This window comes from Aspergillus neoniger, assembly GCF_003184625.1.
Source record: "Aspergillus neoniger CBS 115656 unplaced genomic scaffold BO87scaffold_50, whole genome shotgun sequence".
NCBI lineage: Eukaryota > Fungi > Ascomycota > Eurotiomycetes > Eurotiales > Aspergillaceae > Aspergillus > Aspergillus neoniger.
Genome location: NW_020291178.1, coordinates 74,681 through 92,091, shown reverse-complemented (window position 1 = coordinate 92,091; position 17,411 = coordinate 74,681). Strand labels below are relative to the sequence as shown.

At 46.2% G+C, this 17,411-nt stretch overlaps 7 protein-coding genes across 7 annotated transcripts; 4 read left to right on the top strand and 3 right to left on the bottom strand.

Moving 5' to 3' along the window:
* Window positions 1-91: 91 nt before the first annotated feature.
* BO87DRAFT_369253 (uncharacterized protein) lies at window positions 92-1,651 on the top strand (the record flags this gene model as incomplete). The annotated part of the gene is made up of 1 exon (XM_025621963.1): window positions 92-1,651. One exon carries the CDS (start codon window positions 92-94, stop codon window positions 1,649-1,651), a length of 1,560 nt encoding a protein of 519 aa, XP_025474832.1.
* An 869-nt stretch (window positions 1,652-2,520) lies between these two features.
* Window positions 2,521-3,567, top strand: BO87DRAFT_344964 (uncharacterized protein). Its single transcript, XM_025620848.1, has 2 exons — window positions 2,521-3,233; window positions 3,293-3,567. Exons 1-2 carry the CDS (start codon window positions 2,838-2,840, stop codon window positions 3,338-3,340), a joined length of 444 nt encoding a protein of 147 aa, XP_025474831.1. The 5' UTR covers window positions 2,521-2,837; the 3' UTR covers window positions 3,341-3,567.
* Window positions 3,568-5,327: 1,760 nt separating this feature from the next.
* Window positions 5,328-6,166, bottom strand: BO87DRAFT_401408 (Metallo-hydrolase/oxidoreductase; the record flags this gene model as incomplete). The annotated part of the gene is made up of 2 exons (XM_025625606.1): window positions 5,328-5,716; window positions 5,914-6,166. The coding sequence occupies 2 exons, from the start codon at window positions 6,164-6,166 to the stop codon at window positions 5,328-5,330; spliced, it is 642 nt and encodes a 213-aa protein (XP_025474830.1).
* Window positions 6,167-6,634: 468 nt separating this feature from the next.
* Window positions 6,635-7,165, top strand: BO87DRAFT_401407 (uncharacterized protein; the record flags this gene model as incomplete). Its single annotated transcript, XM_025625605.1, has 2 exons — window positions 6,635-6,730; window positions 6,803-7,165. 2 exons carry the CDS (start codon window positions 6,635-6,637, stop codon window positions 7,163-7,165), a joined length of 459 nt encoding a protein of 152 aa, XP_025474829.1.
* A 1,524-nt stretch (window positions 7,166-8,689) lies between these two features.
* BO87DRAFT_401406 (uncharacterized protein) lies at window positions 8,690-10,025 on the bottom strand (the record flags this gene model as incomplete). Its single annotated transcript, XM_025625604.1, has 4 exons — window positions 8,690-8,906; window positions 9,234-9,607; window positions 9,685-9,764; window positions 9,839-10,025. 4 exons carry the CDS (start codon window positions 10,023-10,025, stop codon window positions 8,690-8,692), a joined length of 858 nt encoding a protein of 285 aa, XP_025474828.1.
* Window positions 10,026-11,529: 1,504 nt separating this feature from the next.
* Window positions 11,530-12,438, bottom strand: BO87DRAFT_320091 (UbiA family prenyltransferase; the record flags this gene model as incomplete). Its single annotated transcript, XM_025619878.1, has 1 exon — window positions 11,530-12,438. The coding sequence occupies one exon, from the start codon at window positions 12,436-12,438 to the stop codon at window positions 11,530-11,532; it is 909 nt and encodes a 302-aa protein (XP_025474827.1).
* A 2,219-nt stretch (window positions 12,439-14,657) lies between these two features.
* Window positions 14,658-17,069, top strand: BO87DRAFT_463120 (GMC family oxidoreductase). Its single transcript, XM_025629216.1, has 4 exons — window positions 14,658-14,936; window positions 15,002-15,719; window positions 15,830-16,268; window positions 16,336-17,069. Exons 1-4 carry the CDS (start codon window positions 14,727-14,729, stop codon window positions 16,769-16,771), a joined length of 1,803 nt encoding a protein of 600 aa, XP_025474826.1. The 5' UTR covers window positions 14,658-14,726; the 3' UTR covers window positions 16,772-17,069.
* The last annotated feature ends 342 nt before the right edge of the window (window positions 17,070-17,411 follow it).

The window sequence follows — 17,411 nt, the reverse complement described above, 5'->3', positions numbered from 1 at the left end:
CTTCAAAGATAAGACATTTAACTAATGGGCCCCCTGTCCTTTTCATTGCCCAATTGCACTCTACTTCTCACATTTCGACATATTGCCCAAAATGCTCGATCAAATCCCCAGTGAGATTCTTCTTGAGATGATACCTTTCTTTACATCATCTGACTACACTCGATTGATACTTGTCTCCAAGGGCTGGTACGATGTGTTCATCCCACATCTCTATTATCATATCTCACTTCCCCTCAACGATTATGATTATTTTGGTACTTCCTACGGAAATCTGCCTGAAAGTCTTCTACCCATACGTCGATTCACCCAAGCCATAATAATGAATTCCTCCCTTGCTCCACTCATTCGATCTTTGGAGCTTTACCTTAGCGACTGTAAGGAGGGAAGATGGGAGCAACTACCCCCTTTAGAAACTTTTCCTGAAGAAAGATATCGCCACTTCATGTTACCTTACGGGGAGTCCAAGCGTAAGCACCGCCGAAAGCTTTATGCCTGGCGCAGAGACCTCAAGGAAGATTCCGAGCGGTCCGACTACCATCGGGCGCTCCACCACTATGAAAATGCCTGGCTAGCTCTGCTGTTAGTCCAGCTGCGGAATCTTGAGAAGCTCGGGGTTGCTCTTCCGGAAGAGAGATGGGTCTTAGGATATGAGGACGGACCGTTTCCTCCCAGACGTTCACCTCACTTTGAGCGGGTCATTGCATGGGCGAGTCATCCCAAGTTAGGGGTTTTGACCAAGCTCAAGCAAATCGCACTAAAGAATGGGCCTTGCATCTGGGAAATTGGAATCTCAATGAATGCAACCCCCCTGACCCGATTACTTCCCTTTCTTCGGATTCCTTCATTACGGAAGCTATACGTCTCAAATCCATGTGATCGATCTCTACTTAGCATGCCAAAAGATCTTTCCACCATTGCACTCAAACATCTGGATTTTGAGGCACCCAAAGAGGCAATGCCGAACCTCCCTCGTTTCCTCGAGCGATGCTCCGCGCTCGAGTCATTCACCATACAGCAAAAGGTCCATAATGGAACCTATAGTCAGGACAGACAAGACTTACATCAGCTGTACCAGTCTTTGCAAAGGTCGCGCTTCTCAATTCGCCACCTGAGTTTGACCTTACATGATCAGGGCGTTTGTCGGGACACAAAGATTCCTGCACCTGTTTTCTTTGGGCCATTGTCGAATTTTCCGAGGTTAGAATCCGTTCATATACGGTGGAGTAACCTCTTGCAAATCCCTGAAAGTAGGACCACTACCCCGATAACACCACTCTGGGCACTTTTCCCCTCCTCGCTCAAGCACTTGTTCATCGATCAATGTCTCCTTCAGTGCTCAGAGGTACTATACACCGAACTAGTGACTCTAGTAAAACACTACCATGCTCACGTACCCTCCTTACGGAAGCTATATCTTCGATTTGCCGAGCGAGAGCGAGCTCCGACAAGTCTCCCCGAAGACTTACGGACGAAGAGAATGACATCAGAACGTGCCAATCATGACAGACTACTTGAGTTACGGCTGGACTTCGGTGTTTTGGGCGTCGATTTCAGGATTTCTCAAGGAGATGAGAAAGTAACCTTTGGCCAGGAGTATTCCATAAAAAATAAGTGGCCAAAGGGGAAAGATGGCAAGGTTTTTGTCCTATGAAATTCTCTAAGAGGAAGGTGTGATTCGACCTAGGTGGTGTCTAATAAAATTTGAAGGCCCACCATGGCCGGTTGTCGGAGAACGATATAGAAATCTCATGTAGTTGACTTTAGTTATACAAAGCTCTTCCTGACTCGTAGGGGTCAAAACACACCAATTTCTTCATAACAAAGGCCAAAGCCAGGCCGTTCCATCGATCTTAGTCACAAACTAGATACTGCTCAACTGTTTTCGACCCATCAATAGTGACCAAATCGAAACTTGAGGAGAACCCACTCCAGGCAGAAACAAAATGGATGGACTAGTAGATTTAATCAAAATGAGGTATGAGCTAGGGACCTCGAATTTTCAATGGGGGCCGAGAGAGGGTTCAGGGCCTCTTGTCATGTGCGTCGGCTGAAAATCCATGCGGGGCGCGCCAAGGGTTCGGCGCGGACAAAAAAGCCTTAGCAGAGCTTGTCTTCTCTTGGCTAGTAGCACCAGACTTTCTGGACTACAACTCATGTCACAAATGCTGTTGGCGTTTTGAAGCAAAGAACCACTTAATTGCCACAGCGACGATAAACTGCGCTCCATGTTATCTTATTCAACTGGAAAATAACGCAACCAGTGTCTACTTATCTCGGTGCTCATGTCAAGTACAGCCGGCGTCGTGCCTAGCTCAGCGTTTGGATTGCGCCGATGCGGCGAGCCCCACTTAGAGGACAGGCCTCATCTGAGACCCTAATTTCCCTTATCTCGCCACCGTTGTGCTTCATGGAACTATCGAATGCTAGCCGAGACCTCAACCCCAAACGGGTGTTCGCCTCTCCTAGAGCCGCAGCTCCGTGATTTAATTCCAGGGACTACGGATATATTTTTTTTCTCTGGACAGAAAGGGTTTTCACCGAGCATAGACCTAGCCCCAAAGTAGATCACACTTCCGGTGCTAAGGCTAAGACCCTGATCGGGCATATCGCTAGGCATAATACCTTGTTGGGGTCATCTGGAAGTCGAGCGGAACAGAGTGAGAAACAGAGCCTGGGGATCGAACCAGAACTTTCCATTTCCTTCTCTTCCAAGCGGTGTTTTCAGTCTCGTTCTACTCCGATATATGTTCTTCAATTACTACTACTCATCCCACACCCCCTACATTCTTACCATACAGACAAACCTGCCACTTTAACCGCCATTACGTTAACCCACGATGAAGATTTCTAGCTATTTCATTTCCCTCCTGTTCGCCACTGTCGGTAACACATATGCCAGCTGCCTGGATAATATCTCCGCAAATACAATGGGTATTTTCAGCGGTGCCCCCTTCGCCTTTACTACCAATTACGAAAGTAGCTCACAATGTGCAAGCTACTGCGATAGCCTTGCAGAATGCACGTCTTGGCTCTACAGCGTGAGAGGGGGCGAATGCCAGCTGCACAAGGGCAGTCCTCTATCAACATTCTCGTCTCAGCATTTTATGTATGGTGTTTGCGATGGCCATAGTCATGTTGCTACACCATCTGGCGGCTCATCTGTAGCTGCGCTAGCTTCACCGAGCGCCAGCTCTGTCTTTTCCGCAAATGCCGGTGAAACTCCTGCTCTGCATGTATGTTTACCACCTCATGCTCTGGACTTCTGCCATATCTCTGGCTAATGTATCCGTAGAAAAAGCATCTCCATCAACATCATCATCAACATAGTCATCATTTTTGACTCCAAAGTGTGGCAACAATGGATTGTTAGAGTGAGCGGAAATCGCCTTCCATGCGTAGCATCTGGCTTATTTTCTGCTGGTGATCCGTAGCTTTATGTCTGCCTTTTGGGTGTACCGATCTATATAATGCACATTTACATTGGAGCAGTATCATATTATTTGGAAATAGTCCTTCTTGTTTTTACTAGACCGCCTGCTATATGCTGGGGTTCGGTGCGCATCCGGGGTATAGTGAATACAAGCAATCCTCAATGGCATTACATCTTGTTTAGAAGCTTGGGAGGCAAGACATACCCCTAATACGCCTAGCCCATTATTACTACTTGAGCATGCCTGACGCGTTGGGCCTATCCTAAATCTGTTGAGAAATATTCAATGGTAGCAAGTTCTTGTGTGTGGCAAGCAGTGATTACATGGGTATCATTGCGGCGAGATGTTCGGCATCACAATTTACTCGTTAGCGTTTGGCTTCCGTACGACGGAATTCAAGTATAGAATACTAAACATGTAAGGTGTGGATAGACTTGTAGTTTTAGAAGAAACGACAGTATGACACGATGAAGCGACGTGACTAGTGCTTGATAATAGACCATCATCATTTACCCAAGGAATAGGCCCAGCATTACATTCTTAACGGTGATGGGTAGGCGATCATTGTGACCTGTTGATGCAAATCAACCTCTTGATGGAACCGAGGCCGGTATTTCACTAATATGAAATCAACTTTCTCAACAGCATAGTTAGTCGTGCAAATACGTAACAGAAGGGCATATATAGTGACAGAGAACGGAACTGGGGCGACAGCGATGGACTACCCCGGCAAGAATCAAACCCGACCCTTCAACAAGCCGACTACTACGATGCGTTCAATTTCGCAACTACATCCCAAAGTGTGGATGATACGCGTATAGTATATTGGGGCACGAGCTTCTCCGAAGGCAATGTCCTATACGCAGCTGCTGTGGACAAACGAATAGAAGCTGCTATCGTCCAGTGCCCTGCAGTCTCTGGAGAGACGCGGTCTTTGGCCTTCAAAGACCGCTTTCCGAGCATTCTGAAAGAACGTCCTCGTATCACAGCTGGATTAGAACCAGAACGGATTCCACTGATCGCGGAAAGTTTAGAAGTAGCGCAGTCTGGCAATACTACGGCCATGCTCCCCGGTGTTCACGCTTTCGAGACAGTACGCGGTTCATACAACTGTGGTGGTCTTTGGGAAAATTCTGTCACGGTACAGACACAGCTCAATATGCTTGCGTTTGAAGGAAAGGGCATGGTGCATCGTATCTCGCCGACTCCGCTCCTGATGATTGTTCCTAGTAATGATAGCCTTGTTACCACAGCATCTCAACTAGCTGCCTATGAAAATGCCGGAGAACCAAAGCAGCTCTTGTATATTGAGGGCGCTGGGCATTTTGATATCTACACTGGGAAGTGGATTGAACAGAACATTAAAGGACAGATTGAGTTTCTAAGAAAATGACTCGGCTCCCAAGACACGACAGGTGCAGCCATTTGAGTTAGGTTACCAGACCTTGTCATGTAGAAAGAGATAGGATTGAACCCTGACTTTGTCTTTTTTGCCTGTGCTACTTTTATGTCCTTCAAAAGGCAATTCATGAGCCTACTTCATCAAACACAGAGGACCATTTTTCGTCCACTGTACTACACTTGAAGGTTTAGAAAGTATTTATCTGATAAGACGGAAGTCCACTCGTATGTATCAGTGATTCGGGGTATGGGATTTATTTTGAGACCTCGAGTTTGCAACTAGCACATGCGAAGATAGTTGCGAAGAGCGACCTCTGCTACTCAGTGCACATACATACATCCCTCTTGGTGGTAACACCGGAGTATATTTTTCGTGCAAATCGTCTCATGATTTTCATAATATTCCCTTAATTATGCTAAGCTCATGCCATCATGGTGCATATACCAGGCCACTAGGCCACTAGTTACTCAATCAACATCGAGACCACACATAGATCATTTCTTCACGAGTGTTGCACCTCCCCATAGCGAGCCGACATTCAATCTCGTAGGGTAAAGTTCCATCATTTGCGAATATAATTCCTCAGGGGTGAATGTTTGTCCATCCAGTCGCGCGAAGTCATTCAAATAATCCTTGGTTGTTTGGACGGCATCCGGGGAGAATTCTTTAGATAGATCACTATGGCCGCCGACGACAATCCTTGGTTGAAGGGCCGCAATCTTATCGAGCGCTGCCACCCAGTGCGATCTGGCCTCTTGGGACTTTGATTCTCCCAGGTATGGGTGGGTATTGTTGTAGACTGCGTCGCCCGCAACAACCAAGCCAATTGCAGGAACCCAGAGAGCTGTTGTATCATCTGTATCCGTATGCCCAACCTGACCACCTCCAATCGCTCGTTTTCCAGCATGAAGTGGTCCTGTTCGAGCGGAGTAGCGATCACCAGCTTGTCTGGGATCTGCCCAGGGAAAAGACTTCTTCAAAATGAGTCCAGGCCTTCTGGAGATATGGCCTTAGCCATCCTAGAGACAGTCTCCGGCGTAGCCACAACATTTGCGTCCGGAAACCTTTCAAGAATGGCACTGGTACCGTAGAAATGATCACCATGGGCATGGGTGATATACATGGTCGTAAGGTTTTTCCCGGTGCCTACTACCCAGTCTGCCAGGTCTTTCGCAGCAGCCATGGTCAACTGGGTATCGACTAGGACTGCATCTCTCTGGCCAAATATTAAGGTCGAAGTAGTCGGCACCCACTTAAGCTCATCATGACCAGCCGGTGTCGTCCGGCTCACACCGGAATGTCTGCTGGTGAAGACTTTGTAGTCGAGACCCATAGTATAGAGAGTTCTAATCTAATTGAGTCTGGTAGGTGAAGAGGTATCGAACAAAGACACTTGAAAATAGTTTTCGAGGAATTGATGTGAAAGCTGGGCTCATTATATTAGAACTGCGACCCAGATATCGGCGAAGAATTAGGGTAAGTTAGGATTACTGATCATTGACCTCGGGAGTGATTATTCGACCCACAGGAATCCATCTATAGGTTGGTGACATCAGCTATCGAGAACTTGGCTTTGTAGTATCCTTAAAGCCAATGATAAAGATGCCAGAAATCTTGTGCCTCGGCAACATGACGAATCATATACTGTAATAACAGCACAGTCCGTTCGGCTCCCGGTAATGAGGCCTGTTTACTATCTATAAGCTGCTCGCGAATATAGACACATCAATCCAGATCAAACAAGGAGACTCTCTCTATATACCGCAGTTCTTTCATTCAATTTTTTTCCTGTTATCCAACCATGCCCCAGCTGGTAAGCTGTAATTCCACCTCTACCTGGCATACGTCCGGACCACAGACCCCAGCTCAACAGCATGTCAAAAACTATGTTGATACAGTTGACACCTATAGCTTTAACCACGGCTCGGGCTTATGATTCTATTCCAGAAACGTCATTTTCCACAACCAGAACACTGCCCAGTACAATGGTGGGGACGAGATGTGGGCGTCGATGAAACGTCTATTTGGACAATTTAAGAGTCTACAGCACGACTTTCACAACCTCTGGGAAGTCAAAAATGATGACGGTACAACCGCGACCATATCCCAGTGGACGCGCAACATCTGGCTGCCTGGAAACGACACCGAAGAGCCGACTGTTGACATTCCGCTCAGTTGGATAAGCACTATCGGCCCTGCGGACTCCGCCGATGCTCTGGATGGATTGCAATTCAAGGAGGTCTGGCTTTACTGGGATACCACTATGCTCGCTAAATACCTTCCCAGGGAGGCTGTTGTATTCCAAGCGCAGAACATATTACACCAGGAATGAAGGATGATGGGTCGGCATGAGATGGTGGAGGAAGACGAGGAAAGAGAAAGCGATGGGGTAGTAACGAAAAGGGCCCTTAGTATTAGATAGATCTCTGGAACAAACCTGTCAGTTGAAGATGCACAACTTAGTTTACAGCTATATGAAGCCCAAGCCAAGAAAGTAAGGTCCACTGAGGACAAGTACCTATATACTATCTACAAACTCCGTTTTACTTGCCCAGATCAGCCTTTCAGGTAATACTTTTTTTTTTTCCATCATCTATTTCAACGATAGGATCTTCTTGGCTAGACTGTCAGCTGTTCTTCAGAGTATATAAATAACATCTAATATGGGGAAAATATAGCAGACTATTATGAAAGGTCTCCACATAAATGTCATAGAAATATAAGCTAACTGGATTTCGAATCAACCTGTCCCAATCCTTCAATTATGTAATGACATATTGGAATAAACAACTTCAATCTATGCCGGGATAAACCAGCTTTTAGACCATAATCCCAGATTATTTATATAACGCAATAGAATTTTAGAGCAGTAGACCAGTCTTGGCGTTTTCGAAGGTAATATAATTCTGGTTGGCCCAGCGCAGGATACAGTCTGTTCCCCTTTTGTGTACAGATATGCCTTAGTTGCAGTGAGCCAACAACGTAACAGAATTGCGCTATTCGTCCCGCTTTTCTTCATGAACCGACCAGTGTAGCTGGATACATATTAGAGCTATAGTGTTGCACAGTATATCTAAAAACTATTCTTGAACACAAGTTTTAAACATATTATGGAAAACATATTTTCCAGTTCTACTTACGTCATGAATTTTTGTCTCAAATTTTAATATCAATCCTAAGTATATCTAGTGGATATAGTTTATATAAATATGAAAGACTCAATTTAGTCAGCAAGGAACTCATAGTTAAGGCCTATGCAGGCTCTTTTGTAGGACACTTTTTAATATACCTGATTCCTTCGTATCGTTGTCTCATCTGAATTTCTCCAATTCCGGGTAACCTGAGAGAGCCTTCTTTCGGCAGAGCAATGAGTCAAATTCAATTCAAATTAAGAGGTCGCACTACATGGCGGCTTTCCAGTGCGAAGGGAGTTCTCCATTTTCGTAGTGCTTAGTACAATTTAGTAAAGACATCAGAGTCAGAACCAATGAGGGAATTATTTGTGCTTCGTTGCTCTTTGGAGCGGGAAGTGGGGCCGGAAAGAAGTAGAGAACTAAAGGAACACAACTTACTAGATACGTCTACATACAGCAAAACTACTGCTGATCCGGCGCTAAATACTTCCAACTTGGCTCAGCTATGTAACCAGCCAGTAAAGAGGCCGAGGGGTAAGTACGCTAACACAAGCAAGCATTATGCATAAGCAAAGAAAAGATAATGACTAGCATCTATGGCAACGCCTAACCCAAACTGGGGAAGTCAGGCTTGGATACGACGATATTACAGAATGGTACATCAGGACACGCCCGACTTAATTGCAATAGTGATTTTGAGCCATTGGATCTTCCCCCTTCACTCAAGGTAAACTTGGACTCGACGATTTGTGGTCACTGCTGATGAGACCAACAATAGAATGACTGTTGATGTGCACTTCATGTAGTGCAAGTTCATCATCAAGCCGTTCGAAATCCCGAGTAAGGTTGCCTTTCACTTTTCCGTTGAGCTTTCGACTGGATCTGCTACTATAAACACCACCGCTGTTGGAACTACCTTTCGCACCATGGAGCGTGCAACTATTGAGTGTCAGCTTAAAGCTTTCAAGATCGACATCAAGAATCCTTGTCAAACAGTCAAGTAGCACAGGAGGTGTACGTACGACCCAAAGAGCTCGTTGATAGCAGGTTTTATTGTGGGTAAACACGCGTTTACAACGCCAAGGTTTGGTTCCAATACCGAGTAAATGGCACCGGGTGTAACGGTGTAGGTCATGTCAGCTAGATTCCAAGTCCACAACCAAACGACCCTCAACAAAGAAATAACACAAATCCTGGTAAGTGTGATCATAGTAAGTAACCTGCTCTGCAAGCGAGAAACAAACAAAAGCGAAAGAGTAATCTTACAACACGCCAAGGCTAAACATTGCAGAGACGGCAATCTTTTTGGATAAAATCAGTTGTAAGTTGAAAACCAAAGGCATCGGTAGAATAACAATGAAAGTGTCAATGGTGAGATTGACAATGCCAGCAACGAGGTAAGCAATATTTTCACCAGTGCAATGTCCTTCAATCGATTTATCCCAGTTATATTGGACCGGTTTGCAAAGCGCGAAGGTTTCGAGCAGTACCATGGTGAAATATGCGGCAGTGGTGAACAGGGTGCCATAGCACAAACGGCAAAAGACCTTACTGGGAAAGAGGTCGATGTAGAGGTACAATATCGAAGCCTTAACACACGAGTTCGCTGCTGCCCACAGCAGTTGTGCAGGCACGAAAAGCTAAACCAATGTTGAAGTAAAGTTAGTCGATATTATACTGAACAAGGTAGGAAATATTCTATCATCCATTAACCCACCTTCATGTGCAGGGCAAACTTTTGAGGTGCTGTTGCTAAGAGCTCATCTAAATGAACTCCCAAGCCAGCAGCAAAGCCAGCTAGATTGAGTCAAATGTGAGTTCAAACCGTTATCTCATCATTTCGAGGGGACTCAAGAGTCCGAGAAGCCTACCTGCCAGAAACACGGACAAAGCAGATTCAGCCAATACCAATGCTACCAATGCCAAGTAATCATTTGCAGCCAGCTTCCTTCCCTGTAGATATCTGGACCACAGTCTTAGCGCCACAGCGATGATAGCCATGGGGCCCACGATGAATGAGACCACAGCTAGCTGCACAGCTCCTAATGGGAGTGTCATGATGGGAGAGAATCATAAGTCAGATACGCTATCTGTCTGAGAAGGGAGAAAGAATCGAATTTTGATGATGTTCTGCCTGAAGGACTCATCGATTATGACGGGACTTCCAGTTTGAAGAGACCCAAGTACCCGGGAGCTGTTAATAAGAGAGTCTGGAGTGTTGCGGGTGCCATATGTGCAACAGTAACGGATAACTGTAACGCTCGACAGGGATCAATTCTGCCTTGTGCAGCCTATAAGAGAAGCTCACCAAGAGAAGCTCACCAAGAGCACCGATCTGGGGGGCTGAGTTTGGAATGCACTTCGCACTTGCCCCCACACTTCTTCTCTCTTCTCTTCTCGCCTTCGTCCCCTTATTCTCCTCCTCATCTTAATCCAAGCACGATGAAACAAACATCATTTGCTGTTACAACAACATTGAGTGGCCCACACACATCATTCACAGTCTTATTGTATTCTAAAGCTCTCCGGGACTGGCGGAACCGGCCGCTCCACTCACCGGCCGGGCACAGGCACACCTCTAACAGTTCTCAGAGCCTTAAGAGTCTAAGCGCTAAGCGCTTAGACACAGCTAAGGGAGGCACGGGCGCCGACCTCATCTAACACAGCCCCTATGATCATTTCAAGTCTCCACGTTTTACCTCCGACCCCATTTGTCTGAAGCAGGCTTTACACTCCGCTCTTGAACAGTAAACTAGCCTCAAATGGATATATACAAAGATAAGCGAATGGTTACTCTGAAACCAGCTCTCTCCACCGCAAGGATCTCTTGAACACCTCGTCCACTTCAGAAAGTACTAGGTAAACAAGCGTCCTTCCTATCTGGGTAATGATAGTCGGATTTTCACCTAATGCAGCCACTAGGCAAGGCTGGCAAGGATTTATACAAGAAATATACCATGTATACCCTACTAAACAAAAGCAAATGCACTCGGATAGTCCACCATTTTAGCACTTAATTGCAATGTAGGAATGTGCACGGTTGATGGGATGCATTTTAGAGATTAAGCGAGTTCAGCGAGCGAGTTTACATTTGACCAATTGGTGCGGGATACCTGATTTGCGTTCTCCTTCAGCCTGGACTGACCTAACCGGTTTTCCTTATATTTTACATCAACAATTACTCTATCTAGCTGGATTCCGCCAATCACAGATGGGCGGTTCTACTTCCCACTTTCGCGGACACCAGTCCAGGCGTCCGACGACCATCGATGCAGCCGCAGAACCGCTCAAACCGCTCCAATCCCCATCAATGGGGTAAAGTCTTTTAGGGGTGACCAATCATGCCACGTAGCTAAGGCACATTAGCCTCCAATTACTACAGTTCGAACCATGCAATACTTGATATACGATCACAATACCGCCTAGCCCCTTACAACCACCTCAAACTGACAGGGAAATTTCAAGTTGCTGTATCGGTTTGCAATAAAATGGCCTATCAGAACTATTCGAAGAGCCTACCCGTTATTCCCAGGCACGCCAAATTGTCTCCCGTTGGCGTTGCTTAGCGAATACGCAGAGGCATAACGAAAAGTCCAATGAGCCAAAGTGGGTAAATCTTCCAAGCCCTTCGATCACCTGCACGAGTTTTGTTCCAGTAAAACCCCCGAACCACAATGGTGCCCGCAACGCACGCGGGGATGCAGGAAAGCCATGAGCGCTCAGCCGAGCCAACATCCCAAAACCAACAGGACAACGCTGTCCAGCCTATAATTCCCACTGCCAGGGCAGACCTCGCATTTTCATCTCCGATTAACAAGGGCACTGTGCTTCGACCGGTGATTCTATCTCCATCAATGTCCCGAAAGTCCTGGGCGTGAGAAGTCGTCGTAATTGCTCCAGTGAGAACAAGGAGCCACTTGAACGCTTTCATATCACCCGAAAGAACTGAGCTCTTTGTTGCAACTTCCAGTGGGCCGGAAAAGAAGCACGCGAATCCAATACCATTAAGCAAGTTCTTCAGTAGTGGATTTGACGCGCCGTTCCATTCGTTGTACCACAGGCAGGAAAATGCCTCCAGAAGACACGGCCCAGCACCCCCCGTGGTGCCTGCAATTGCAAATATGACGGGATACATGCAATATAAAAGAAGCTTGACTTGATGGGGAGTTATCCGGCCTGCTGGAAGAGGTCTCCAGGACTTGTTGATCTTGTCCTCTGAGATGGCAGACTCAGAGCGCTGATTATGAAGAGTGAAAAGAAACAGATTGCTCCATGACCAGAGAAACATTTGAGGTAACGATAAAAGTATCTGGTGGAAAGGCAAAGAGGCACCCATGCCGAATTCAGACGCCACGGAGGCATTCAATACCCCAAATAAGACCCCCAGGCATATAATCTCTTTGATATTATCACAGACAAGTAAATGGGCGGTGTGTGCATGATAGAACGATGATGATAGAAAAGACGCCATGGTTGTAGATATATCCAGAGTCAACTGTTTTGAAGATAGAACAAGTGAAGCAGTGTCTTAGCAGACCTTTGTGTGCCAGTATCCATGATCTTGACTGGCTTTATTTATCCAGAGTCGCAATAGACTCTGTGTAAAATGAACCTAGCTCGAAGGCTGATTCGGTTTTCGCGCTATCCACAAAACATAAACAAATCCTTGAAAAGGGAGGTAATACTTCAGGGGTGGATCGATATGACAGGCAGACATCCTTCAGTGGTGGAGTTGTATCACAGGTGGGTAATTTTATAGCAGGCTGGGGACCATAGATGTCTCCATTTTATCTTATTCTCGAAGCAGATTTCTATTTTTCCTTGCTATTCTCTTGTTAAGATATGCTATCCTTATCCGCTTTCGTTCATTGATATGTCTTTGCACAGTCCCGTGTGAGTAATTCAGAAGCAATAGCTGCGTCAGCCTTCGTGACAAGAGCCCAACACATCTCAATCTCTGCCTTGGAACCAAAGATAAAGAAATAGTCATATCGACTGTACCTCTGTCCCTTCCTATCTGTACCTCTCTGCTAGATCTAGTCAGGGTTAAGCCTCAGTCGTCTGACTTCAACAAATCCCGGTATAGTAACTAGCTATGAAATTTACGAACGAAATATAATCCGTTTGAGATTCCCTGTTCAAGTGCATGCCCCCTGTGCTACCAACTTTTATGGTCAATCCTGTTTCTGCGACTTCCCGAGGTGGCCTGCGAGTTTCCGGAGTGCCGTGCAACTTTCCGCAGTGCCCCAGGAGCTCTTAAGCGAACGTCTCTGTTAACAGGTCTCCTCCCGGAGGTTCTCCCCTCCCACCATCCTCTATAATCATATTTGTGTTCCTATTCCTTGGAGATATACCAAAGAGTTCCTGTACTTACCTCAATTGGAGACTCTACCTGAGATTTTGTCAAGTAACACAACCGGCAATGCCACCAGCAACGTTATCGGGTGTATGCAGAGCCCTAAGGGGGAACCCTTGGTGGGATTCTCTGTGAGGCTCTGGGGGACTTGGGAAGGTACTAGGTGCGGCTCATGGCAGGAAGTATGTAAACAGCCATGGCACATAGCTGTAAATCATCCTGGTAAGAAAATCATTTGCGTACGGAAAATATGGCTGGCGATTACAATTCCCTATGCAGGCTTAGCCTATGGCCTAAGTGGGACCACAGTGCGGCAGACGGCAGTGCCACTAATATAGCTCAGTAGCAGGGTACAATAATCGACGAGAATGTTACTGTTAGGCCCCGCTGCACCTCAAGGAACGATCCCCTAAGCAGTAAGCACGGACAACACAGGACAAACCCGCGTCAAATTGCTGAACTCACAACCCGTTTACTCCATAGTCTGTGCTGAATCGGCCGGAAAGAGCCCCGAGCACGCAAATTTCTCATGCATGGGGCTAGGATGCGTGGGACCAAATGAAGGCCGAAATTGTTGGGAGCTATCTACACGATGGTCTAGACGTCTGCATGGGGCAGGGATTGCGGGAATATGGCTTCGTGAGACACAAGGCCGGGAACACTTACCTATACAAGGATATCCTTTGATTTAGTTAGAGGATTGTAAGCCCACTTTTAGGCGGTAAAACTACTGAATCTCATTGGCTCATAACCAAACAAACATTCCAATGTCACAAGGCTTTAACAAACAATGGAAAGCCCCTCAGTTAGCACCGAAATTGTGATTTCAGGCTACCTTTACACTGCCACGTAACTCATTCTCGGCCTTGAAAGTCCGTAATCTAACCTAAATTCCTACGATCGCGAAGCGATAATAAGCTTTCCTGGAATGTCTTCCAAAGTCTGTTCTCATTATGCTTTTGGAGTATTTCTCTCCTAAGCCATAGGTACGTTAAGCTTAGACCTATCTATAATTCGACACCGTCGTCTGTTCTCCAGTTTGGAGGTTATTATCTGATACTGATTCATGTCTGTAGTAAAGCCCGCAATGATCATCTCAGGCTTTGGTTGCATGTTACGTAAATACTAGCGGTTAAAAATATTGGTGGGGCAGAAGCCGGTGGATTTGAAATGGGTACTACGTACTGGGCGGGGTAGAACTGGCATTTGTGGAGCTCATTATAATGTTTCTTTGTTGTCTGATGATCCTAGCTAGTAGGCAGCTATTAACTTAGTCCCTAATAAATATCTCTCTCCCGTCTCGGGATATTCCTTCCTTCTCAACAAGCTACTTCCTACACTCGCAATTCTTTTTCTTTTCACACTCTCATCCAATCTTTAAGTAAACCTGCACACAGTACAGAATGGCTACTACTGCATATGACTTTGTAGTTATTGGCGGCGGTACGGCTGGCCTGGTAACTGCTTCTCGACTGAGCGAGGACCCCAACACCTCCGTCCTCGTTCTGGAAGCAGGTGCCGACTTGACAGCAGATCCCCGCGTGAACATTCCTATCTTTTATGCCGTGCTACTTGGATCTGACGCTGATTGGAAATTCCAATCTTCCCCTCAGGTATGATTGGCCCTTGTCCTGAGCAAGAGAGAGTGTGTGAGATAGCTAATATACTATGGTTATAGCCGGGTCTCAATGGCAGAGTAATTGGTCTCAATCAGGGCAAAACACTCGGAGGATCCAGTTCATTGAATGCACACGTCTTTGTTCCTCCTTTCAAGGGGGCTGTTGACTCATGGGAGGAACTCGGTAATCCCGGATGGAATTGGACCACCTTGAAAGACTATATGACCAAGGCCTACAGCAGTCCAACTGTAGCGCAGGATGTCAAGGAAAGTCTGGCAATTGATGACTGGCCTGAACTGAACGGAGCGAAAGGTCCAATCCAGACATCTTTTGGAAACGAGACACACCCCATCCGCAAAGCATGGGCTGAACTGTTTCGCAGCCATGGAGAATACAATGGCGGGGATCCGTTCATTCACAGTTCCGTAGGCTCCTTCAGTTGCCTTGCTAGTATTGACTCGGAAGGTAAGAGAAGCAATTCTGCCTTGGCTTACTATAAGCCTGTGGAGCTTCGCCAAAACCTTCATGTCCTTACAAACGCTCTTGTTGAGAGAGTCTTGTTTGACGAAAGCAAGCCTCCCAGGGCTATTGGGGTCCAATACAGTCATGATGGGGCCTCAAAGACTGTTCAGGCAAAAAATGAAGTCATACTTGCTGCTGGCGTATTTCAATCTCCTAAAATCCTCCAACTTTCAGGAGTTGGTAGAGCAGAACTTCTCAACAAGCATGGTATCGATGTGGTTATGGACCTTCCCGGAGTTGGGCAAAATCTTCAGGGTATGTGAACAGCTTCCAGTCTAGCACCGGCGACATAGATAACAGGAACCCCTCTCCTTTTGACAACTACTCGCTTTGGGTTAAAAAAAGCTAACATTTGGTGCTCCTAGATCACATGATCTCATATACCGCATTCCAAGCAAAGCCTGAAGTTGAAACGAAGGACTCACTCGTTAGACAAGAGCCTGAAGCCATTGGTCAGGCAATGCAGGAATATGCTGCCACGAAGTCTGGGCCCCTCGCGTCACTTGGAGTTCATACCTACGCCTATTTACCTCTTCCTGAACAGGACAGAAGTGATCTCCAGGCACTGTTCACCAGCGACGCTGCTGAGAAATCACAGCACAAGGCAACGCAATCCTACTATGAAATCGCCAAGACCACTATTCTTGATCCCAAGCAACCATCAGCTGCGTACCTATCCGCCTTGGGGCAGACAAATTATGCCAAAGATCTCAGGGACGGAACTATCCCAGATGCTTCACCAGGAAAGTTTGTTACGCTTGGAGTAATGCTCTCTCAACCGCTTTCCCGCGGAAGCGTTCAAATGTAAGTGCATCTTTGTTGTTTACATCTTTCTTGATAGAAATTGTAGAACTGACAAACCGAACCCCAGTACCTCCGAAAATCCTGAAACCCCTCCAATCATTGACCCTGGCTACATGTCAAACCCTCTCGACCTGGAAGTCTTGGCACGACACTTGCTCCGTATCAAGAAATTGGCAGAGTCACCTCAGCTTGGGGAACTGCTTGAACAGCCATTGAAGTTCCGTGACCCAGATGCAGACTTCCAAGGAGACTTGGATGCTGCAAAGAAGTACGCTCGGGACAATTTGGTCTCCATGTGGCACTTCGCGGGAACCTGTTCGATGCTGCCTCGCGAGAAGGACGGAGTGGTGGATTCCAATCTGAAGGTCCACGGTATCGAAGGCCTGAGGGTTGTGGATGCGAGTGCTATCCCGCTTATAAGCACGGCGAATCTGCAAGCTACTGTGTATGCCTTCGCGGAGAGAGCAGCGGACCTGATCAAGCAGGAAGGAAAGAGCGAGTAGAACTAGTATTGAAGATGTCTGTACCCACAAGATCTTTAGTAAACGAGTGGCAAGAATGGGGAGGCTGCCGAACCTCCCAGGGTTCTCACAGCCCGTCGCGCATTTCGTGGGTAATCAGTTGCGCCGGAATTCTCCCCGTTTGACCTCAGTGGATTTATGTTGAAGACTTCTAGATCTGCAATGGATTACCCAAATGTCGAACCTGCACAGGATTTAGACCCTTTAATAATTTTGGAGTATACAAAAGCCTTTTCTTCCCTTCCTATACACTCTTGCCTTTTCCTGAACATGACTCTTCCCAACCGTCTGCATGTAGATACTCATGAGCAGTCTCATCTAAGGAAATCCATAGAAATAAATGCAACTTATGATTCTGCTTCTTGATTTTTTTTTTTTTTTGTTTTCCCTTTTTTCTTTCGTATTCTTTTTCTTCAGGTATATATACATATTTATTTATCGGTCTATCCAATACTTCCAATTCAATCCAATCGATATTCTTATACCTCATAGCGCCTGCTCAGTAAAATGCTACCTATACCGGTGCTTTACCTTTTGAAGCAAAGTATATGTTTCACACATAAAGAAATATGTGGCAAAAAATCCAGGTGTCTAGTAATGATTTAGATGACATTACGTACAG